Source organism: Thalia democratica, chromosome 4, assembly GCF_965202585.1.
Source record: "Thalia democratica chromosome 4, ktThaDemo2.hap1.1, whole genome shotgun sequence".
Classification (NCBI taxonomy): Eukaryota; Metazoa; Chordata; class Thaliacea; order Salpida; family Salpidae; genus Thalia; species Thalia democratica.
The window spans coordinates 63,694,456-63,719,775 of record NC_139168.1 but is presented as its reverse complement, the minus strand read 5'-3'; the positions used below and the strand labels follow the sequence as shown (position 1 = coordinate 63,719,775).

At 25.7% G+C, this 25,320-nt stretch overlaps 1 protein-coding gene across 1 annotated transcript; it reads left to right on the top strand.

Annotated features, from left to right (window-relative positions):
• The first annotated feature begins 3,823 nt into the window (after positions 1–3,823).
• LOC145832921 (transmembrane channel-like protein 7) lies at positions 3,824–23,414 on the top strand. The gene is made up of 21 exons (XM_082940122.1): positions 3,824–3,896; positions 4,173–4,209; positions 4,633–4,747; positions 4,847–4,962; positions 5,110–5,179; positions 5,946–6,030; positions 6,332–6,484; positions 7,167–7,243; positions 7,479–7,636; positions 8,803–8,950; positions 9,370–9,531; positions 10,724–10,890; positions 12,106–12,229; positions 14,210–14,307; positions 16,177–16,284; positions 18,985–19,191; positions 19,567–19,722; positions 19,942–20,020; positions 20,745–20,818; positions 21,241–21,298; positions 22,286–23,414. Exons 1-21 carry the CDS (start codon positions 3,854–3,856, stop codon positions 22,436–22,438), a joined length of 2,388 nt encoding a protein of 795 aa, XP_082796248.1. The 5' UTR covers positions 3,824–3,853; the 3' UTR covers positions 22,439–23,414.
• The last annotated feature ends 1,906 nt before the right edge of the window (positions 23,415–25,320 follow it).

Genomic DNA, 25,320 nt, shown 5'->3' with positions numbered 1-25,320 from the left:
TTCTGACAATTTAGTTTACTAATCAAATGTTATTTTTTTTTGCAGTCATTTAATAATTTATTCATTAAGCAGTTGGATAGCTTTAATTGTTGACAAAAATATGTTTTAGCGTATTTTTATCAATGTTTCTTATAAAGAATTTTAAAGTAATGTCTGTATTAAAGCTTTTTCAGCTATAAGTTTATTTCTACTTTAAAGATATATTTTACTGTTGTAACATTTACAACTTGTAAAAAAAATAGTTTAAATTTTTATTTATATACTTCTTAATATTTTTTTTTTAGCTTATAGTTTTTAATTGTTGCAGTCTCTATTTGAGCTGTTTTTTACATAAATTACTAAAAAATAACATGACTGAGTTTCTTTTTTTCAAAGAAATAATTGCAATTATAATTTTTTTTAATCATGTTAACTTATATTTAAATTAGTTGTTTCAAGTAGGTTAGTTTTAATATTTAAGAATTTTTTTAATGTCTTTGTTACTGTTGTTTTTTTTAAGAATGTAAAATTTGACTGCCTTTTTTTCCTCCTTTAGTTTTTATTCTAACATGTGGTGTATGACTTGATGACCGAGAAAAAATTTCTTACACCAGTAGTTCAAATTTATTTTTAGCATTTCCGTTTTGTTTAGTAAATTTTATTAGTTATAGTATATATAGCCGTAATTCTAGGCCATAAAAAAACCCAAATTTTTTATTTTCTAGAAGATTTATGCACTCTTTTTACAATCTGTAAAACAGACTGTTGAAATAAAATGTAAGTGTAAGAAAAAAAGAGTTCAAGGTTTTTGTTATAATAAGACATTTTCAATGAAATTACGGCTTATTATAATTTGAGCTCTACTGTCCTTACTCACAACTGCATCAAAAGTACTACTATAAACATAGCATGTAAACATTTTAAATTGATTTTTTTACAGCAACAATTAGGCCTACAATTCAGTTTGTCATCTTGCCGATTTAAAATTGATGGTGAAATTATTTTTAAAGTTACATATCTGTGCTCTTGTCAAGTTAAAAGATGAATTTCGAGCATAAAGTGTTTTGTTTTAAATTTTCAGCATGAGTAGTTTTGTTTTAAATACAATACAAGCTATTTCCTCTACCACAAAGATAATCAAGCTTCTCAGCAAAGATAATTAGTTTGTTTTAATTACTGCCTGAATATTGTGTAAAATAAATATCTAATATATTAGTTTTTTAACTTTAGCGCAGAATATTATACATTTAACAGTACTATTCAGAAATAAAGTATCTCATTCAAGTCAGTAAAAAACTAACAGAATTATAAATTTAACAAAATGTAGCTTTTTGGACGGAATATAGTCTTTATCCTAACAAATTTCAATTCTATTTTTTTAATTTTTCTATTTTGTATAAAAATCTATGTGAGATACTATACAAATTAAAAAATTTCAATTTTGTTTTAAAATTAAAAAAACTTTTACTTAACAGACAATTGCAATTGATAAGTTCTTTAAAACTTTCAAAAGCAAACAAACCTGTGTACCTGTTTTTGTTCATATATTTGTTTTTTAATCAATTTTTTAAGTTTTAATTTACATTGTGATTAGAAAGAAAGAAAGAAGAAAGAAAAAAGTGAACGCTCACAACTATGGTCAATAGATTGGTGTGGAGAAAGACTTTTCGGTCATCAAGCCTCACATCATATATGTGTAAATAACTTTGATAAGTTTTATTTAAAACTTTGATAAAATCTAATTTTAAATAAATGTATGATTTTTTTTTAAACTTAAACTAATCAGAGAAATTTATTCTTAAATTTATTCTTAAACAAAAAAAATGGTATGCACTCTTTTTTAAATCCATACTGCCAATATTAACCATATCATAGTCTACCATGGGACCACACTGTCCCCTCCCAAAGATTTTGATTTTTATGATCATGTACGTTCACATTTTTCTTGTTGCCCTCTCTACAAAAGCAACAATGAAAAAGGCAATAAAAAGGTCAATAAAAGGGAGAAGTGATGAAAATGCTATAACTAACATTTTTTTTTTAAACTAAATGTTTTTAAAAATAAAACCAAAAATAAGAAAAAACTTAATAACTGCTTAAGTTAATAAAAAATAGTTAATAAATCTCACTTAAGAATAAAGATAAACAAAATAAGTTTCAACTATACCTGTTCAAAAACCCTGTTACTCTAAAACAAATTCAACAATTTTTTTAATATTTTTTTTTTTAAATAATAAATAAATAAAAATAAAAATCATACTTAAATACAAACTCACATGAAAAAAAAAAGTTAAGTTAGTAAATAAAAACTGCTTGTTCAAAAACTATATCTAAGACCAAATCAACTCTGCTCACACCCAGCCAACACAGCTGCCATTGCTTTTAAAGAAAAAAAAATAGAGAGTAAAACCTGATAACTAAGAAATCATTTTATGTGATACTATTTAAAACAGAAAATTAAAATTGACTTTTGTCTGATTGATTTTATGTTGACTTTTGATTTTAATAAAAACAAATTGTACAGTAATCTTCCTTTACTGTACCAACATATGTTTCTGTTTGTTAACAAATCAACACACTTCAACTGGGTTGTTAATGGAAAGAAAAATCAAAGAAGACTTTTGATTTTATTGACTTTTGTCTGTACTACTTAACATGTTAGTTTACTAGGATTGTAATACGTTTACATTTTAGATTTGCCATATTTGAGATGACCAAACTGGTCTGATGCAAATTAGTTTCCCTAGATCAAAAATTTGTTAAAGAGTATTTATGTTTTTTATGTTTACTACACAGTTTTTTCTTTTAATTATTAATGATTATAAAACTGATCTTACTATATGTAGTTGAACTGTTTATTTAATAATAAAAAAGGCACTCAAAGTATTTGGCCTTAGGACCTGGTGCACAAAGAACCTTTTAGTTATTGAGTTTCACACCACAGGATACCTTTTAACGTCTTGTCCAGGACATAAGGTATAAGTATTTTTTATAATCAAAAATAATTAAAATATAATGTAATGCTTATTTAGTCGGCTAATAAAGATTTGCCTAAAAATTATACCAAATAAAGTTTTAATAGCTAAATCATATTGTTCAAAAGCTGTATGATTTATGCAATTTTCTAGTATAATAATTAAAACATACGCAACTTTACAGTCATTGAATAGCTAATAGCAGTGGATATTCACCTTAACAATTAGTTATCAAGTCAGTATTTAAACTAAATTGACAATCTATATTAATCTTTTCTTTTACCAATTTTAAGTGTGCTAAATTAAAAAACTGTACATTTGTTATTATGAACAGAGAATAACTTTTGCCTCCTGAAAAAAAGAATTAATTGAACAAAAATAATCAGATTTATTAAGAATTTATTAACTTTTTTTTGACATAAATTCATGTATTTAAAATACAAGATTAATGGGATATCACAAAAATCTGTTGAAATTTGAGGAATGAAAATATTATAATACTACTACTATTACAAAAAGATAATATGCAATAAAGTGTATTTTGAAAGTATAATTTTGTTTAACTTTTTAGTTTTACTTGTTGTATAAGTTACTTTTTTAAACAATGTAATCTTGCACTAAGAGCAGCTAAAAGTTTAATAAAATATATCTTATACTCAAAACTTTTAAAAAACTTTTACATTTTGAAAAAGAGCTGTTTAAAGCTGTTGTGTTTACAGCCTAATTATGTTTTTAAAATAACTATTTGATTATTTTCATTGATATTTGATATATATAAACTGTTATCAAAACAAGTTATTCAAAAGAATACAAAGTAAAATATCATCAGTCTATCTAATCAAAAAAAGTTTGTATAATTTTTCTAGATAAAAAGTTTTTAGTAACAAAATTAAAAAAAAATGGCTTCCACTAGTAGAGAAGCATATTTAGAAGTTCCAACAGGTTTGTTTGAGCCGTTTTACAGTTTTTTTTAATAAAAAAGTCCTAAAGATGTTTTAAAAAAATATTTAGCAAGTTAAAATTTATGGAGTAAAGTATGTCAAATAAAATGATACTTTCTTTTAAACTATAAACAAGATTTTAAATATTCTTGATATTGAGATGTTTAACAAATAATAACATATGAAATTATGTGTTTATAGATATTAATACTATTTGTTACTAGTTTTAGGAAATAATGTATTTTTATGAATTTTATTGTTTACATAATAATTTTAGTTGGGAGAGCATCACAAATTCATTCACAACTTCCAAGGTATTTTTAACAAATAGTGTTTATTATTATTATTTCGTAATTTTTTTTATTTGTCTATTAATTTAGATATTAGATTTTATCTACCACCTAAATATATTTTTATCATTTTTCTTAATACAAATATTTAGTTTATATTAGTTCTTTGAATAAATAGTCATTTCTACTCCACTTTTTTCACTATATTTTTTCATGTATTTTATCATACTTTGTGTTTTATAGTTTTAAAAATGATTGAGAAATTATTGTTTTTTAAATTATACAGTAACAGTATAAGTTTCTTCACATATGTATACTAAACTCTATATTTTTTCCAATGGAAGTATAGAAACACAATTGGAAGAGTTATTAAAACAACTAAACAATTTATTATTATATTTTTAATTTATCATCTTATTTTTTTGTGTTTTATCTGTAACTTTTTAGTATAAAAGCAATGCATGCTTTTGGAGGAACAACTTTAGCAAGGAAAAGAAAAAAGTATAACAAGCAAATGACAGGAGAAGTAAATAGTGCTCTTGATAGAGATGAAAACATTTTGGTTTGTTTATTATTATTTTTGTGTTCGCACATAGGATTAGGAGCTTTTGATGTATTTTGGGTTATGTTTTATTCGATACTCTATTTTAAAACTTAATAGATGCCATCTGGAAACACAGAAAATAAAGAAGCAGATTTATTAAACACCTTGGATATTAAAGATGTTGAAACGATTAAATCTCTGCCTTGCACTATGAAAGAAAAACGAAAAATAAGGTTAAAATAAAGATTTAATTTTTTTTTTTAATAATTTTGAAACGATAAAAACTCTGCTTTGCACTATGAAGGAAAAGCAAACAATAAGGTTAAAACGTAGATTAAAAAATTTTTTTAATAATTTTTTAAACAACAGTTTTTTTTTAGAAAGTATTTACACCAAAAAGGAATGGATAGTACACAGCCTGGAAAAAAGAAAACAAAAAAGAAGCCCTCAGTAAGTTAAAATTGATTTTCAATCAACAACTGACAAGTAGTGTGTTATAAACTTTAAGTAGTTTTACAAATTATTTATTTTCCCCATTCTTATAATTTTTAGTTATTATTACAAAAACAGTTATATCAAAATAAGTTTTTAAGTTTTCTGCTGTTTGTAGTGAATTTAATTTGTAAAAATAAAAACATTGTGTAATTAAATACTATTTGTATTTGAAGTTTTGTACATAGGAGACAAGTTAGTCAAACAAAGTGCACTAAATAAGTTTTTACTTTCTATTCACATATCCTTTGAGATCTATAATGGAAAGTATATACTTTTGCAATTTTTACAATAGTTTGTAATAATATAATGTTAATATTTTGTTTGTAGAAAAACAGTTGATTTTAAAATAAACTTATACAATATGATTTTAAACAATTTAGTTGCAGATATAAAGTAAGTAGCACTAAACGTTTGTATATTTGTGTTGGTTATAAGTGTAGGTTCTAGCTTTTATACTTTAATATGTGGTTATTAAACAAAAGTTTATTTGAGTAATTTTACACAATGATATACATTTACAAATATGCAATAGTTCCCAGTTCTGAAGATTAAAAGTATATTTTAGCTTTTATGTTTATAGATAAATACTCTTATCAAAAAAATTAGTAAAATTTATTTGGCTCGTTAAAATGTGTGACGTCAACTTTAACAATAAACTAATAACTTTATTTTTTTTTTTCATAGCCCCTAATTTAGTGGTAATTAGTATACTTTATTTTAGTCTCAAGTGCGAAAATTTAATGATTCTAGTTTGGAGTTTTTATATGGATTAAGGTTGTGGGAAAAATCTATTTATGAGATTGAAGGTTGGTTAAGCATTTCTTAAATTTTTTTTTATGTTTTAAAGTTAATTTAGTTTTTAATTGTGTACCTTTTATAATCCAGCTATTTATTTATTTCTAACTACAACTTTTCTATCTAGATGATTAATTTAAAGCATATTTGCTTACAAAATAACTAACTTCTGTTTTTGTAAAGTCTTACAAATCTTATATATCACTAAACTGGCGTGTTAAAAAACTAGGCTGTTTTCTTGGTTTTATTACAAACATACACGTCTGAATTTGAATGAAGTGTAGAATGTAGAGTTTTATATTCTTCTTAAAGGCAGGTTTGGCAGCGCGGTGCGAAGTTACTTTGCCTTTCTTAGGTTTCTCTTCTACGTCAACCTGTTGGTGTTTGTCATTGTATTTTCGTTTATTGTTGTTCCTTCAATTGTTCAAACTGAATTCGGTTTTCAGCAGGACACCAATGAAACTGGTTGGTTTTAAAAGATGTGACAACTTGGTTTGATAGTAACTAACTATGTAAGAAATGTTTTGAATTTGTTTTATACTATGTTTTACATGAAAGAATTTGTACTTTTTATTTTTAACTTAAGTTTTTAGTTTTTTTAAGTTCAAGGTTTCTTAACTCTATGTTTGTAGTTTAAAATATTAAAACTGCTTAATTTTTTTTCATAACCTTAATTTAATACTCAAATCAGTGCTTTCCAAAGTTTGCACTTTTTAACTATGGGTGTGCGTAGAAGTTTATTTACTTAGTACAATAGATTTCATATGTAGCAAAATATTTATAACAACTATTTTTTTTGTTTTAAATTTTTTTGAAAAGTATTTTCATTAGTTTTTAATAATATACAGTAGATTTGTGCTATCAAAGCAGGTAAAATGAAGTTAAAGTAGTTTTTGAAATGAAAAAATGCATACAAAATAATCAACTGTGCACTGTGCCTAGATTATTTTTATTGATAATTTACTGTATATGCTTTTGTAAAGTGGGAGAAAAACTGATATAAAATAATATTTTTACTGTGGAATAATTTTGTATTGCTTATTTTTATAGTTGCTTATGTTGGCAAAGTTTTAAGTGTTTACCCATATTTTATAGTGAAATAATCATATTTGTTTACCAACACACATCAGCTCAAACTTTTTATTAGACTGTGATTACGACCCATATGATCCAAATGAAATAAATTCTTTTGTTCAATACATTATTTGGTGGTTTACTGGTCAGGTAAATTCTTATTTTATGTATACCTTTCTTAATATTGTTTAAACTTATAAAAAATCAAAAAAAAATTAAAAAAATTGTTGTTTACATGCTGTTAAAGTAAACAAAAAATTCTGAACTTTTTAATGAAGCATTGTAAAAAGATTAAAACCATTTTTAAAAAACCATTTTATAAACTTCTTAAAAACCCAAATTTAGATATTAACAAATCTAAGATAAATTTTAACAACTGTTCCAGGGATTCATGGAGAAAACATACTTGTTCATGGGATTCTACAAGAACAGTGACCAGATACAGATAAGCGAGGACAATTACGTGAATTACAGCATACCACTCGCGTACGTGTTCATCGCCTTCTTCTACTTCATTGTCAGCCTCATCGCGCTCGTATCCAGGTTTTAAGCAAGTTGTTAGTTTTGCCAAACAAGGGCATAGGGAGGGCGGGGAGTAAAACAATTTTTTTTACATGTTAATCTTACTTTAAAGATCTTTCACTTGGCTAACAGTGACTTTTTACCGTTTTGTAAAATTCCAATTAGTTTTTGAGATATGAGGTTGGTTACCAAATCCAAAAAAGCTCAATAGGTTCATAATGGACCAAAGTAAAAGTGCAAAAAAAGACTATGTCATTAAAAATTTATCTTCCCTACAGTTTTTTAGCAACCTTTCTGAAAGTTTATCAGTTCAATTCTAACTAAACAATAAACATTTAATTTTTTTTTATAGTTTATAAATAAATTTTTCTATTAACGAAAGGAACAATTCCTGAAAAGTTGAGGCTAGTTGAACAAAAAAATGAAGAAGAAGATAAACTTATACTAAATTTTTCAAAATTCCGATAAATTCAGTAATGAAAACTTTTCCTTTATACGCTTGTATTGGAAACTTTTCACACAACTGATAGTATTTCGAAAATGGAGAAATATCTTTTTATTCTGTGAAAAGTATCTTATACTATATATAGTTAGAGCATTTATATAAGGTAATCTTAATTTTTATTAAAAAATAGTCTTGGACCTCCGTATGCCCTCAAGAAATTAGTTTTGGATTACTAATATTTTCTTTTTTCAGCGTTGTTTTGTTGGATTTTGTTTTAACTTTCAAAGTAAAATATATGTTGAAGGTATATTGTACGGCTTGCTTTCTTTGAATTTTATAACAATTGCTAGTGTTTGTTTAAAAGTGCCCGGAAATAAGAAATATAATTTTTCTATACTAATTGTGTATAAACTAATTATGGTGTGAAATTAAAACATAAAAGCTTTTATATAGTTTTTGTTTTTAACTTGTTTTTGTTTAATTTTTTTTGCTTATAATTTTAAAGTATACCGAATTTAACTAATTATTTTTAATAGATCCATTGTATTTTGTATGTGAATAAAATAGTTTTATTTTCATAAACTGCTTTTTTCCGCTACAATTATGTCAACTTTTCAATTTTTAACTTTTATGTTTAAACACAGTTGAAAAATACTCGTTTAATAACGTATACAGTAAAAGGTTTACTGATTGCAAAAATAACACTAAAATAAACGCAATAAAATCGCCACAAACTTGACAGGGCGTCGCGAGGCTTGCGTGAGTCGGTGGTGACGGACGAGAACAGGTTCTATTCTTACTGCAACAAGGTGTTTGCCGGGTGGGATTACTGCATTGTGGACGGCGGCGCCGCCCTCATCAAGCATCAAAGCTTGTTCAACGAAATGAGGGTTCGAATGTTTTAATAGTTGAATGTGTTTTTAGTATAAGGTTAAGACTAGTTTGTACTAGTTGGTTCACTCTCTCAAGTGACTACAGTTGTAGTGGTAAGAAAAATCGGGGAAACTTTATTTTTGTTATGATTGACTAATTAAACAAGTCTAACTTAAAAACAACTATTTTTGCTGCTAAGTTGTAAATAACTTTCTAATTATTTGTTTTATTTAGTTGTTTTCTTTTTTGAGATTTTTCAACATGTGGTTTGTGGTTGTTAAAAAAATAGTTTTATCTATTTCACAGTAATGCAAACAACAAAAAATTAGACAAAGTTTAAAATTATATATAAATTTTTTCTGATAATTTTTTTTTTGAAATTATAAAATTGTAACATCTAACAACATACCTTAGTTAATCATAATTAATTATTCAGGCAGACATAGCAGACGAGAAGTTGCGTGAGTCGCAAGCCAACAGGAGCACGCAGCAGAAAGTGAGGTTGTACCTGAAGAGGTTCTTCATCAACATCATATGCTTGCTAGTACTAGCCGGCTCCTTCACTGCCATCTTCTTCACTGCTGATTTCGCCGTTAAAGTTTGTTTCGTTGTTGACTTAATTATTTTCCCATATTTAATAAGAAGTAAAGCAAAATTTGTTTTGAAAATATCTTTTCTTCACTGCTGATTTCGCCATTAAGTTTGGTTTGTTGATTTTTAAAGTAAATTTCGTTTTAAAAATTGTAGTTGTAGAGGTCTAGAAGTTCAGAAAAAACTAACATAAGTTATTTTTATAAATTATAAAACGTCCTAAAATTTTAGGAATTTTTTATCAATTATAAAATCATATTGAGGCAATTTTCTACTTACCATTTTTATCAAAGTAATAAAAATAAATTTCTATATTTAATTTTTAGTGAGGCAAGTTTAAATCCGATATTACTGCTAAAATAAAAATACTGAGTAATATAAACCAGAATTATATATATTTTTTAATTAAAAAATAGTTTTTACACAACTTAAACTTAAATTAAATTTCGTTCAGAACAAACTGTAAAAATCTTAAAGGTTCTAGTGGAAGATATATTTAACCATCTTATTTTTTACCTTCTATTGAAAGCTTGTTAAACTCCTAACTTTGATGTCTAATACCTTAAAAGCTTTTTCTAATTTCTTTAAGTTATAAAAAAAAATCTAGTAGTCTACTACACAAGACTAACTTAAGTAGGACTTCCATGACCTTGCTTTATAATTCTCATGATAAGTTGCATTTAAATGTTTTTTTTCGAATAAAATACTAATTAGGCCATTAAAAAAAGTTTTCAAATGTATAAAATTTATGTTTTATAAATATATGTTTTAAAAACATACTTTATAAACTTCTCAACTAGTTTTAAAAGTTTTTATCTGGTCTGATAAAAGTATAATTTAAACTGTTAAAGGCTGTTTTTTTTTAATAACTTGTTTTTTTCCAAATCAAGGCTTAATTTTACTAAACATGAGCTTTGTTGATTTATTTTTTGACTAGCAATAGCTTATGTTATCCATAAAAATTATATGAAGTTTATTTTATAGATCATTATTATAAATATATGTATATTTGTTTTAATTTAACTTGTTAAAGAGCCAAACTTGTTGCTACTAAGTTATTAGTCTTTGATTTTCGTAAAGTTAACTTCAATTTTAAAGTTACTTGTAAAGTAACTATTTTCAAGTTACAAACAGTTTTTTGAACAAGAAGAAATGTTTTAAATTTTACATTTTGGCCTTATTTTTCCTATAACAATCAGAACACAGGAAAGTTTAAAGATGAGTCGTACATACTAGACTTGGTCGTGACGTATCTGGTCACCATAGTGATCACTTTCATCAACTTCATGGCGCCCCTTGTATTCAATTTCCTCATTAAACAAGAGGAATACTCTCCAGTGTTCACAATAAAATTCACTTTAATCAGGTTTTGTTTTGGTGTTGTTTGTTTAAAAAAAATAAGTTTTGTGTAAGTTTTAATATTATTCGAGTAGCTCATAGTTGAGTTGCTTAACAATGTAAAACATTAACGTAAATACTCCGAAAGAGATTTAACTAATTCAGATTTAATAGTTTGTTTCTACTAATCAAATATGTGTTTACCTAAGTTTAAAACCTTAATTTTATAACTGTTTGAAAATACCTAATGTGTATATAAAAATTTTACTTGATAATGAAGTACAAAAACATTTCACTTCAAAACTACAAACAAATTAACCTTTAAAGTATAAATGCTTTTTAAAGTATTTTAAGCAAGTGAATTAATGGAACTTATTATTTTTTAAAGACATATTAAAAATATTAAATTTAAAAATTATTTGATAAAAGATAATGAGATTAGAGATTACGTAATACATAATAAAAGCTGTCAAAATTATATTTGTGTTACAAAATTTACCTAAACTAGTATTAAAAAATTTACATTAAAAAAAAAATTTTTTAAGAAACAAATTGTGTACAAATATCGAATATACCTTTGAATACTTTCTCCTAAGCATGTTTTGTTTTAAGAATTCTCTAATCTTAAAACTAGAATCTTAAGCTAAATAAATTTGTCTTTAGAACTGAATTACTTATCCATGCTTGTTATATAAATTAAACAACACTGTTTGGTTACATGACAGTTCAAATTCGGTCAATTTTAGAACTTTTGTGGTCATATCTCAAAAAGTAATATATGTTTGAAATAGGTTAAAAAGTGGTTAAAGATTCAATTATTTACATTGAGATAGTAAAACAAAATATGTGAAAAAATATACTTGTTAAAAAAGAAATTAAAATTTACTTTATAATTACTTAAGTTGTATCTCAAAAATCTTTAAAATTTTGAAAAAAATAATTTGTAGGTAGCTGAAAAGATTACAACCGATTTTTTAATTTTTGCAAATATTTATTAGTTTTTGAGAAATGGCCTCTTGTATATTTTTTAAGAATTTGGATTGTCCAAATTCGAATAGTCGTGCACCCACACTGTCTGTATAACTATGTAATTTTTAAAATTTGTTATAATATTTTATATAATAAAAAACGTCTTTTTAATAAAGTTTAAAATTTTTTTAACTTTTTGGTTTTTACAGTTATACTACTTAACTCCGAATTAGTTTGTGAATTTAGTGTGGACCAAAACAAATTGTTCTAACAGGACGGTGTCACTGCGGCTAGCCTCTATAATATTTTTGTACGTGGTCATATACTTGCAGGTGAATTGCGAACCAGACGAACAAGTTAATCCCGGTGGAGTTTGCGCGTACTGTCCCGGCGTGCAAGTCAGTTGTCATGATATTTTGTTCGCATATTTGTAAAATTAGGTTGAAACAGTTTAATAATTTTTGATAATTTACTAATTTTATTAACGAAAAACAATGTTTTTTTTTAATAATTTTTAGTTTGTATCGTTTATATACTGTCCAGGCGTGCAAGTCAGTTGTTATGATATTCTATTCGTATATTTGTGAGTTCGGTTGAAACAGTTTGTTTTTCGTCAATAAAAAGTAGTCAACTATTAAAAACTAATTATGTACTTTTTTTATTAAATTTTAGTTTGTAACTTTTATACATAGTTTATTTTTTATACACTGCCTTGGCCCTGAAACTTAGTTGTTTTGAAACTTTGTTTACATATTTGTAGAGTTCGGTTGAAACAGTCTATTGTTTTTTATAGTTGAATCAAAATAAATAGTTTTAGTTTTGATTACGGAAGTTAAACGCTAGAGTGATTTTTGACATACACATTAAACTTTAAAAAAATTGCTAAGATTTAATGTACTGTGTAGCTTCTCAATGCTTTTTTAAAAGTTAGTTAATAGTTTTAACTTTTAAACAATGCTTAATTTTATTGGCGAAAAACTATATCATTACCGTGTATAAAAATTTACTAGTGTTTTTTACCAATTGTAGTTTGTAATTTTTCGTAAAACAACTTGAGCTAATGAAGTTTTTTTTTTTTTGCCAAAAATTTATAATGCTTCAGTAATTTTTGTTGATTTTATCTAGTGAAGCTTAAAGTCAGCAGTACATTTTGACCTAATTTTAGCTCAAAAGTATTAGCTCACGCGTTTCTTTAATTCAACCGTCATTTCATTCCAATTTACGCACGGCTGATGTATCTAAGACTATAACACTTAATATTAGTTAATAATTAATGTGATGCAGTGATGTAGACCATGAGATACATTTTCACCATGTACAAACACAAAATGGTTGTAGGAACTACAAAAGTATTTTCAAGTTCGTTTACGACTTCCATTTTCATGTTTTGTTTCATTAGCAATTCATTCTTGTTTGCCAAGGTCGTAAAACTGCCTACTCACAATTCAAACTTGGCTGTTATCGCTTTGTTGTCGTCGTTTACTCAACACTTGTTTTGTAAACACGAGTAAACAAAGAACATATCGTCTTACTACTTAGATTTTACTGCTAGAAACCAAAAGTTGTATATTTTTCTTACCAGTTATTAGAATGAATTATAAGTTTTTGAAGTTTTAATTTGTAATGTATAATGAATTTTCTTTTGATACATGGCTTAGAAAAACTTACTGAATTTTGTAAAATATGGTAGTTTACCAGTTTAACTGATTCTGTGAAGATAGTTATGTCGAATTCAAAGCAATTTGGAAAAAGAATAAAAGAACATATTCCAAAAAGTATTGATGAATTTTGTAAAACGAGTAATTAAGAAAATAGATCTATAAGATTAGTAAATGCTTCAAAAAGATCTGCTATTGCAGAACACCTAGTTAATAACCCTGATTGTGCAAGTAATTATAACTTGAAAATATTTAAAATTATTCAAAATTGTTTTAACTTTTTTGATTTAATTAAACTTGAGGCTATGTGTATTTCAATAAGAAAACGTAAATTGTGTAAACATAAAGACTTTGATTATACTGTTTCTTTATTTTCATAAGTTATTTTATAAGTTGTTACGTTTGTTTTATTAATTTTTTAGTTGCATTGTAGTTAGAAGTACTTATGTATTGTAAATTACCCTTTGCTCTATAATTATTACTATTACATTGATTACATTTCACTATGTAAGCTAGATTTAAAACTTTATTTTTATTGCTTAGTAAACAACTGATGAGTTAAGCATGAAATATATATTGTTATGAAATTTTAGTCTTGTGTAGTATATGAAATAAATTGCTGTCAAATAAATGTTTAATACAAGATAAATTAAAGTAAGAATATAAGATTTTATTGTTTTCAACTAATTACTAACTAATTCACTTAATGTTTTTTTGCAGTGTTGGGAAACTTACATTGGTCAGGAAATGTACAAACTGACAATCCTTGACTTTTTCATCGGTGTTGGAGTCACATTATTCGTAGAATTTCCTAGAAAGTAAGCTTTTATATATCTTTATATTGTTAACACTAGAAATTAGAATTTTGGTTTTACCTCTTGGTTTTTTAGCAACGCAGTACTTGAAGTGTTTCTTATGATTCTTTAAAAAGTATCTTTAATTATTTAATTAAAATGTCCTAAGGTTCCATATTTAAAAAAGACACTTGTTTAAAAAACATCATAAAAAATACAGTGTTTACTTTTGTTTACATTTTCTGTTGTTTGTTTATGCTAAATATTAGCGATTTACAAAAACTATTAGGTAATTTTTTTTTTGCTCTTAGTCCTTGTTTTATAAGGTTTCCAAACACTTTTTTACAATTAATGATTTTTAAAACTAAAATATGACAAATTTTATGCTATAAACAACTATTCTAAAAACAATGTTTTAGATTTTTAAGTTTTTTATCAACTAAAATAAAACTTTAAGGAATACTAAAAACAACAGCTCACAAATATGTTAGTAGTTTTTTACAAATGTTTAATATTAGGCGGTTTAATATACTAAAGTTGAACAAAAAATGCAAGTACTTTTTATTTTACAAAAGTTTTGACAAAACAAAAGAATTTACTCGTCTATAATATTTTGCTTTGTCTATGTTATTGGTAATGTATGCAGTGTATTTCCATAGAAAACATGTTATTCGTTAATTGCAAAAACTTTTTTTTTCAATTAAATAGTTTTATTCATAAGTATTTTAATTTTTAGCAAACTTAAAACATCTAACTAATTTTTTTCAAATATTTTTGACTATATACAATATACAATATGACTATATACAAATCCCAAAAATGGTAGAGACCAGACTTTCTAATAATTCAAGTAACAAAAACCTATTCAACAACATAAAAAAAGACTATAATGATGCTTTAAAGGTAAACGGATACAATTATGAAATTAACTATACAGAAGAATTTAAAGATAAAAAAAGAAACAGGAAAAGCGAATAAAATATACAATTTGCATAAATCTATTTAAATAAGCTCTTTACATCCCAGTAAATTGACTATATACAAAAAACAATTCAAATTTAACTTTATATTATATTTATGCAGTACATGCTCGAATAACTCATAAAAACACAGTTTGTAAAATAAACAACTAGAAAATTCACTTTAATACTTTTGATTTTTTTTTTTACTACTTACAACTTTGTGTTAAGTAAGTTTGATTGTTATATATATATATATATATATATACTCTATTGAAATGGCGATTTTAAAAATTCTGGAACATATGTTTCATAAAGACAAAGAAGATTGTCTCTAATCTTCAGCCAGTTCAAATTTAAAATTTTAATTTAAACTTTTAAATTTGAACTGGCTGAAGATTAGAGACAATCTTCTTTGTCTTTATGAAACATATGTTCCAGAATTTTTAAAATCGCCATTTCAATAAATTATTTAAAAGTCCTTCAAGTGGGCTCAGTAGAAGGTGTTTAAGTTTAAACATTAACCTTATTTTATATATATATATATATACTTTATATAAATTATATACCGTATATAAATTTGTTTAGTACAGTGCTTTGTATTTTGAATTTAACTGGCTGATGATCAGAGCTTTATGAAAAATTAAAGCTTTGTGAAACATATGTTCCAGAATTTTTAAAATCGCCATTTGAATAAATTATATATATATATATATATATAAAATAAAGGTTTATTTCAAGATGTAAAACTTGAAGACCTCGAGTTTCGTGCTTATGCACTCATCAGCTTCAAAACAAGTTCATCTTGAAATAAACCTTTTTATTAATAAACCCCATAAGGTGAGCTCAGTGTGAAGATTTGATTAATCAAGTCAAATAACTTAATTCTAAATAATATATATATGTATATAATTAAAAAAACAAACACACAAAGACTGATAGTGACGCACTGCGCGTGCTCGCTCTCCGACAAGATCGGCGTGCAGGAGTTCAATCTTCCGGCGAAGGTCCTCGACATCGTCTACGCTCAGACCATTTGCTGGTAAGTGCGCTTGCGCAGTCACCCGACAATGCTGGGGTTTTCAATCAAAGCTTCAATGATAATTTGCAACTAACAATGCACACCGGATTGTAATTTGCTTTAACTCATTAGGCTTTAGTTTTGTTTTGACTGGTGAAATTTTTTCTTTTTTATTTAACTTGGTTGTTTTTTATTTATTTCAATATTTATCACAACTTGTTTCTTTTGGATTCTTTTATTTCATTTCTGCAATATGATGGTGACCGATTTTTAATTAATATATGTGTATAATTAAAAAGATGCTTCTTTAAATTAATAACAACCGAAATGCTAATTACAATTAAAACGTACAATTGATACATGTTTTTAATTTAAATATACATGTATCAATTATCTAGCTAAGATTCTTTCGAAGTATATATGTATATATAATTTTTAAGGTTTTGAAAAAATATATTTAGCTTTACAGATAAACATAATTGTTTGCTTTATATGTTAATTTTATTTAATGACAAATTTATTTTCAATTAGAATATCAATGACCTGTATGTGTTTCCACCTTGGGAAAATTATATATCAAGCAGAAATATCCAGTACGCGGCACTTATTATATAAAAGACAATCGAAATAAAGCTTTTTCGTTAAATGATTTTAATTTTATAAGTTTTAAAAGCTTGTTTTATACTACTTGAATACTATTTCTACTCTCGATAGTTTTAAAATTGTTTGATGCATTTATACTTGAAAAGACCGCCAGCCCTGCCTTATACACTTATGTGCAGTTGAACTTGCTTCTTATTTCAACAAACCCAACACAATTTTTTATTTGCTTAATTTTTATAAGCAATTTCTTTCTATTATCAAAAACAAACAAAGGCGTGCGATTGCCAGAAATAATTGCAATCTGCTTTGCACGATATATTCCCGATATGAATCTTGTGCAAGAGTATAATGCTATTTCAAAATTTGTAATGAAAATATTACAAAACTTTTTACTTTTATTTTTCGACTCAAGCTTATTTTCTTATTTAACCAATCACTTGATTTTAATTTTTGCTGAATCACTGTAGCATGATAACTGCATGTAGCATGTGTAATAGATTGATGGTGGACTATTTTAACAACAAGCTGTTCCGAATGATCGGCTACCAGAACTTTAACGTGATCAGAAAGGTGCTAGATTGTGTGTACGCGCAAGTAGTCTCATGGTAGTTTAGTTGCTTTTTTGTTTTAGAGCATTAAAATGTGTACCTCGATTATATGTGCAATTTTGATTATGATTAACAATATTTTACCATCAAGTATAATTGTTTGCGTCAAAATTATAGTTTCACTGATAATTTTTAGTTTTAGCAACTTTAGTTGTTTTAAGTTCAGTACAGATTGTTTTAAAACTAATATTTAATTAGTGCAAATACATTATAGGTCGTTGATTTTTATTTTTAAAGAAGAAAATTTTTCGTCCACACTTTAGAAATTCTACTCGAAGTATATTATTAATTGTTAAGTTTTAGTATAAAATCTTAATTTTCTTAAACAAATTCCTAAACACGGTTTTTATATTAATATATAAATATTTTTTATTATATAAATTTATACTTATTAGTACAAGTGTTTTTTTAAACAAAAATTAATTAACTTAACAAAGGTTTTCTAAAAAAAGTTAATATTTAACTTTAATTTTCTTAAGTTTTCTAAATTTATATTAGTTTGAATTGCTTTTCTCTCAATTAAAAGGCATGCAAGTTAAGCACGCAAGTGTTTAGTGAATCATTCAAATTTTTGTTAAACTTGAAGTTTTTTTAACCTGTTTTTACAGCTAATGAGTTTGTAATAAAAACAATTTTTGAAGTACTTTGTTTATTAAAACCAACGACGTTTGTCTTGATTAAGTTATGAACAAAGTCTGACGGAGGTTTTTAAGGTTGATAATATAAATTAGTATTGTATGTTTGTTTTAAAAATTAAACACATATCTTAACCTTATCTATACTCAATTTTTACTAAATAAAATAACTTTTATTTTTAAAATTTGTACTTTAGGTGTAAAATTTTAAACGATTTCTTTACTTTACTTTATGTAATAAAAACTAATTCTAATGGTATATTTGCAATTATTTTATTATAAATATTTTTCAAAATAACTTTGTCAAAATAGTTCTATCTATAAGGTTAAGCAATTTTTATAAGATTAAATTTAGACAAATTATTTACAAGTAAAATACTTTATATGTTAATTTCAAACTGCTACTAATTTTGAAAGTTTTTTATAATATACATAACTTTATTTAACCAATAAGAAACTTAGATTGAAATAGTTATGACGTTGTTATACATATTTAGTTTAGCTGAGTTCTTTAAGAATTAATTTATTTGAATCAAAAAATTATAAGTTTAATATAAAAAAGATAAGTTAGATTTATTTTTACTAGTCTTTCAATAATTACAAAGTCTGTAGCACTTAATTTTTCACATACAAAACAATAAAATGTTTTTAATTTTAAATAAATAAAACAGGTAAAAATAAATAACTATTTATCAACAGTCTCGTTGTGAATTAACTAATATAAAAAAGCTTAAAACTTTTTTATATCAAAACGCATTTTTATTTTTAGCAAAGTCTAATACCGTTGTACTTCGCTGTTTAAACTGTCTCACATCATAAAACTAGTAGCTTTATTCTCGGCGCTTCAGTCACAACTTCCACTTTGAAACCCACAGGATCGGCGCGTTCTACTGCCCGCTGCTGCCCGGCATAGTGCTGATCAAGTTCTTCATATTCTTCTACCTGCAAAAGGTCTCGCTCATGCACAACTGCCAGCCGAGCAAGAACCCGTTCAGGTCTTCGCGCACCGGAACCTTCTTCTTCTACATCCTGCTCGTGGGCTTCATGGTGGCCATCGTTCCCGTCATTGTCGGCGTCAGCGTGTTAGTATCTCGAATCTGAGTTGAACTTTTGGTTGAACCGTTGGCAGCAACAGTCGCTTTTTTCGGTTAAATTAATGGTTTTAACTGTTTTTGGTGCTTTTGAACATGTGAATACGTATAACAGTATAAATAATTGGTTATGACGTTTTTCCCATTCTTGAAGACAACTGTATCTATTAAAGATAATTTGTTGTTCTGGTATACTAATAACTTTCATAATATTTAAAAAAAGTTTCATAAAACTGGCAATTAAAAACGCATTTTTAAAAGTAAACTAAATGTTAAATAATAAAGTAAATAATATCAAAAACTTAAGCATTTGTTAGATAAACTCATTAACTAACTTTTCACGATTCTCAACAAATACGACGGCAGATTGAAACCGAGTGCGGCTTGCGGGCCGTTCAGGGGCGAGGACAAGATGTTCGACACGATCACCCAGCTGATACTGCAGACGCCGACACCCGTGCGAAACGCGTTCTGGTTCATCGGTTCCGCGCCATTTATTCTCATCGTCGCGCTCATACTGTTGTTAGTTTTTGTAATTTTTTAAATAGAACCTTAAAAAAGTTTGGAGTCATGAAAAGGATGTCAAATGGTTGCTCAAAAATTATTACAACTAACGTCTTTCAGTTTGTAAGTGATAATTTATTAATAATATTTTTTTAAATGTTAAATTTTTTTATGTATCATGATTAAGTTGGCATAATTATTATAATTTACAAAACCTTTCAATCCTTTTTTTTACAGCATAACTATATACTACTTCCGGGCGCTGGATGCCGCATACAAAAACATGATAAAAGTGCTCCGGGATCAATTAATACTGGTTAGTGTTTGTTTTAAAAAGAAAGACAACGGCGTGTTTGTTTTAACTGCTTTCGTTGGCAAAAGGTCGTCAAATGTTTTTGAAATGATGCAACTGTTTATACAATCGTGCTTCGTGTATTTTGAGGAAGCAGTATTCGCTGAAAAGTGATTTTCTCTGTTTGTTTATCTAATTTGCAAAAATGCGTTCATGTGTTTGAACAATGGCAAATAAAATGTGTTTTAACACAGTTTTTCTTTTTAGTTTTAAATTTGATTGTTGTTTATGATTCAAAGTGTATATATCAGTTTATGCAACTTAAATTGCATTGTTACCAAAAATTACTCTAATACTTTATTCTGACATAAGAAAAAAATTAGACAAAAAGTATGAATTTAAATTGTTTTAGACTTTAGAGTATAAAAATATCAGTATTTTTTTAAAGATTATGTTGTTTAAACCATATACTTATATAAGTCATGTATTTAATAATACCTAGTTATCCTTAATATAAAGTTATGCTGTTTTTAGTCAGTCTTAAGAGTTTTTAAATCTTTTAAATAAAATTAAAACTATCATGCTCAGACTACTCATAATAACTCACAAGACTCTACTAACGTTTTTTAAAGTTTAAAGGTAATTTTTTATAAGTATTACCTATACAAAACCTCAAAGAGTAAGAAAGATTCGTCAACTAGTATTATAATTTGTCATAAAAAAGTTCAAGTTTTGTTGTTTTATACAGGAGGGAAAAGACAAGCAATTTTTGCTGAAAAGAGCCATTCAGATGAATGAACACCTCGTCAAAAACGGATTAAAGTAAGCTGTAGTTTTTGTGTACGGTTAACCATTTGTATGGATGGATAAGGCAGTTGCTATTTTGTTTTGTATTAAATTAAGCTGTTACTATGTGCAAGTTATTAAAAATAATACTCACAAAAATTTTATTTTACATGTGATGTTGTTTTACTAAAAGTTGTTTATTTTCTTCGTTTAAGCAACTTTTTGCAGATAACAGAGCGTCAATTATCACTGTCATCTGTTAATTTTTCAGAAATGGCAACATTAAGTTTACATATACTTTAGTTTTATTCATTGAAAATAATATCATTTAGTTTTATTACTTCTTGAAACTATTAATCATTATTAGCTAATGAAAATCCAAAGTTAAGAATTATTTTTATTTTTTTAAGGCTTTATTACTTTTATCAATGATAAATAAAAATGAAATAAATGAACAGCATAGCAGATCTAAATTTGGAAGATGAAACGAGAAAGAATTACAACAATTATTTAAATGTTTGTTTTGTTTTTATTTACTTGCGTATAGAAGTATTCGGTTACAAAACTTTGTTCTTTAGCTAATCGATTTTATATTCATAGATTAAAAAAATTTGAACTTAACAATTTTTTTGTATTGATTCAATGGCCTTGGAAAGAGGTCTCACCATAAGAATATTCACAAAACATTTTGAAAAACAAATAGTGCTGTTCCTTATATAATAAAACCTTTTTGAAATAAAAATAGTGATTATTTTATGTCATATAAATATTTGGGTAATTCCCTAGGATGATTTCGCACCAATATCAAAGTGAAAATATACTATATTTGATGTCTTTTTTAACCATATTTTTAGGCTAAAAACTTGTATTTTATAAATTTATAAATGAAATTAAAAGTATTTATCATAAACTAATAAAACTTAAATATTTAATCGCTTTTATTTGACAGTATAAAGCGATTATATCACTACATTAATTTATATTGATTACGATATCGTAAAATAAAGTCGATTCAATATTTTAGTTTATCATAATTAATTTTAATTCTTACTATGTATTTATAAAGCTTGTTTGAAAAAAAAATATCTTTATAGATTAAACATATTAGAATAAACAATTTATTTTTATCTTAAAATCATGGTTAAAAAGACATTGAATATTATACAGTTTCAGTTTCATATTGGTGCGATATAATGCTGGGTAATTACCAATTTTTGTTTACGTGTTTAACATCTAATTGAGTAGAAGTATATTCACTTGGTTAGCCCTTGGGTGAAACTAAGTATTGTGAAAAAATATCGAAAAAATATATGAATGCCTCCTAATCGTTTAGCTTTGAAACCCAATACTACGTGCTTAATTAAGAATTCTTTTCACCGTTTGGAATAAATATAGTTTGTTTTTTTAAGCTTGCCCAATAGGTAATCATTAAAAAAAATCAATTAAAACCAAAATTGATTAATTTTCCGAGTGCGCTTAATCAAAATTGAAATGCATTTACAGTCGGAAAGTACGTTGGAAAGCGGGAGGAGCTCGAAAACAGACTCGGTGGAGATGGAAGAGTTTAGGAAAACCAAAGCGAGCAACTTGCCCAGAGTGGACAGCACCGACTATTTCCACAAGAACCACTACTACGACGAGCACAAGTTTGACTGAGACATCGTGCGGAAGTAGAATCCGTTGTTTCTGTCCGAGTGTTAAAAAAAAATTTGACTCGGAGGTCCTTGTTGAAGTTTTTAGCAGTAAGATAACAATAATTCTTCATAACAGCTCATCTAAATTTAAATGTTTAAGACACGGTTTAGTATTATATTCTTAATATAATATTTTTGTTTGAAAACTTTTTTTGGTCTTTCTATTTTAGTCCTTTGAATAAAATTTTTGAGTTTTTTATTAATTCTTTCAAAATAATTCATGTTAAGTTTTCTTTACTAAGTTTTTTTTATTAATATGCAAAAGAAAAGTCCTAAATTTCGTCGGTTCAGTTTCAAACTACTATGCTGTTTTGTGTCTTTTAAAAGATGCCTCTATTTTCAATATAAATTAGTTCTTTCACTGTGCTTTATATAATTATTTTTCAAAAACATTTTATAAGCTTAAAAAGTGCATTTATTTTTTACTTTATCAACTTGCTTTAGGAGAGCTTATTTTCGAAACTTTTGATTAATACAAAATGATTTTTATGAATTTTTTTAGCTAAGTTTCTGAAGTACTCAACTTTGTATTCCTAATTTTTTTTGAAATTAGTTGCTTATATTGTTTATTTTGAGTGTCTCAAATTTATCTATATGAACCTATCTGATTTAGTTCATGTTTTAGTTTCCGTACCGACTTCCTTTGTGCTAAATGTGCGTTTTTGTAAAGTAACATATACTTTGTTAAGCGTCTGATAGTTGTCCCGTTTTAGAATTTGTATCAAACATTCAAACTTGAGACATTTATTTTCGGTAGTTTTTTGACAAAACATTTCTAATCATATAGATTCACCAAACGTTGCTGTAATATGACAAAAGCTCTGTTATATATCATAATGTTTCAACATGTACTCATTGCAGTGGAATTTATTCGAAGCTTATTTATTGTACATGTTCTTTTGTATTTGATTTTAGAATTAAACTTTTAGTTTGTGTTATTTGAAAAAACTATATATTTCAAGTGTATTTTTTTAAACGTGAACTTTCTATCTAACACAAAGCTTCTCTGAATTACAGTGGGTTGTAACTCAAGTATATATAAACTTAAAAGTAGTAACTAAAATAGGCAAGCCTCTTCAATGATTTTTAAATTCATTATATAAAGTTAGCATATTGTTGCAATGTTTTTGTTACTTAAGTAGTAAGTAACAAAACTTATTATAGTACGGAAATCATGACTATTGAGAAATAATTCACAAGTGAAGTACTTTTTACATTAGTTAGTTTTCTTCTATCGGTTGTTAGAATATGTTATTTTGATAACTAAATGTATGTCTTTTATGCAATTAAATCAAATGTTTCATAGAGTTTTTTTTTTACTCTACAATTTGTATACTTAACAATGCATAAATATTGTACATATGCTACAATATCTTATAACTCAGTCAAATTGTCGGGAACTGTATCATCAATTTAGTTAAAAAACTCATGCTACTTATATACAATCTACTTTTAATGGTATTGAGTCCAACCTGTTTTAAAAAGGCTATTTCAGCTATATTGTATCATTAAATTCTATGATTAAGTAACAGTTTCCAGGACGTTATAAAAATTTTACCTGGATTTCAAAAAACATTTAGTTTTTATCTGCAGTTAAAAAGTCATCAAGGTTGCAGAAGTTATGCATCTTTATTATTTGTTTAATATTACCTAAAACTGCTAAAGTTTATAATATATAACTTAAAAACTTTTCTTTAACTTGTTCTTCGCTTGCTTAAATTCAAGATTTTATTAATAAACATAATGCTAGTCTTATAAACGAGTAAAAATGATTAATTTATGCATTATGTTTTGTATTTCTGTGACGCTTATCAAAAGCAGACTAAATATAGTTTCATTTTATACAAGACTGTTGAAACTTTGTACATATCTAATAGTGTTCTTAAATTAAGCGACATCATATATAATTATCTGTTAAAATATTATACCTCAAGTCTACAAATTTTTTTTCAGTTTAAGCATTACATTTATACTTATTAGTTTCAATACTATAAGACTTCTTAAATTTGACTAGACTAAACCTGAAAAAGAGTTTAATTTTGTAACTAGTAGTGATTCAAAACTTTAGCACTAGCTTTTTTTGATAAATAAAAATTTTAGAAGAAATAAAGTTTTATAAACTTTTAAGCTAACAGTTCATTTAAACAAATAACATTTTAATCAAAATATTTCCAAAAACTTTAAAGAATGTGTGCTTCGATTTGTGTTCTTGTTTTATTGTTTGAAACAGAGTTACAAGTCACATTCATCTTTCTAATACTTTAAACTGAATACATTTAAATGCGTGACGTGTGTGTAATTTTTTTAAATTTTCAATTAGTATTCATCTAAAATACATTACAAATGTGAAATTCTACATCAACAAAACAGAATAAGCTAAAACTTTATCAAAACAAGTCTTTTACAGCATTTGTAAATTTTTGATTAAGGTAATTTAAGTACTTTTTGTATTCGTATGTTTTAAAATCTTTTTCAAAAATTAAAGATTTATTTTCTTATAAGTGTACTTATATTTTCAAATTAAGATTGCGACCTTATTTTTCAACCAGCTTTAAGCATTGACAAATTTTTGTTTGAAATCTATACATACTTATCTATTTAGCTTTTAAAGTTAAGTTTAGTTGTGTTATATTGTAGAATTTTATCTATTTTTTTTTTATTTTAAAGCTCAAAAGCCTATTAGATTAATAGGTGTATAAATAATTTTTTTTGCAATTTATGACTCTAACGTTTTTAAATAGTTAAGTACTTAAACTCACTTAGGTAACCTTTATTTAAGATTAGTAAGTATTGTTAAGTAAATAATCACAATGAATTACTAACCATTAAGTCTTTAAAAAATAA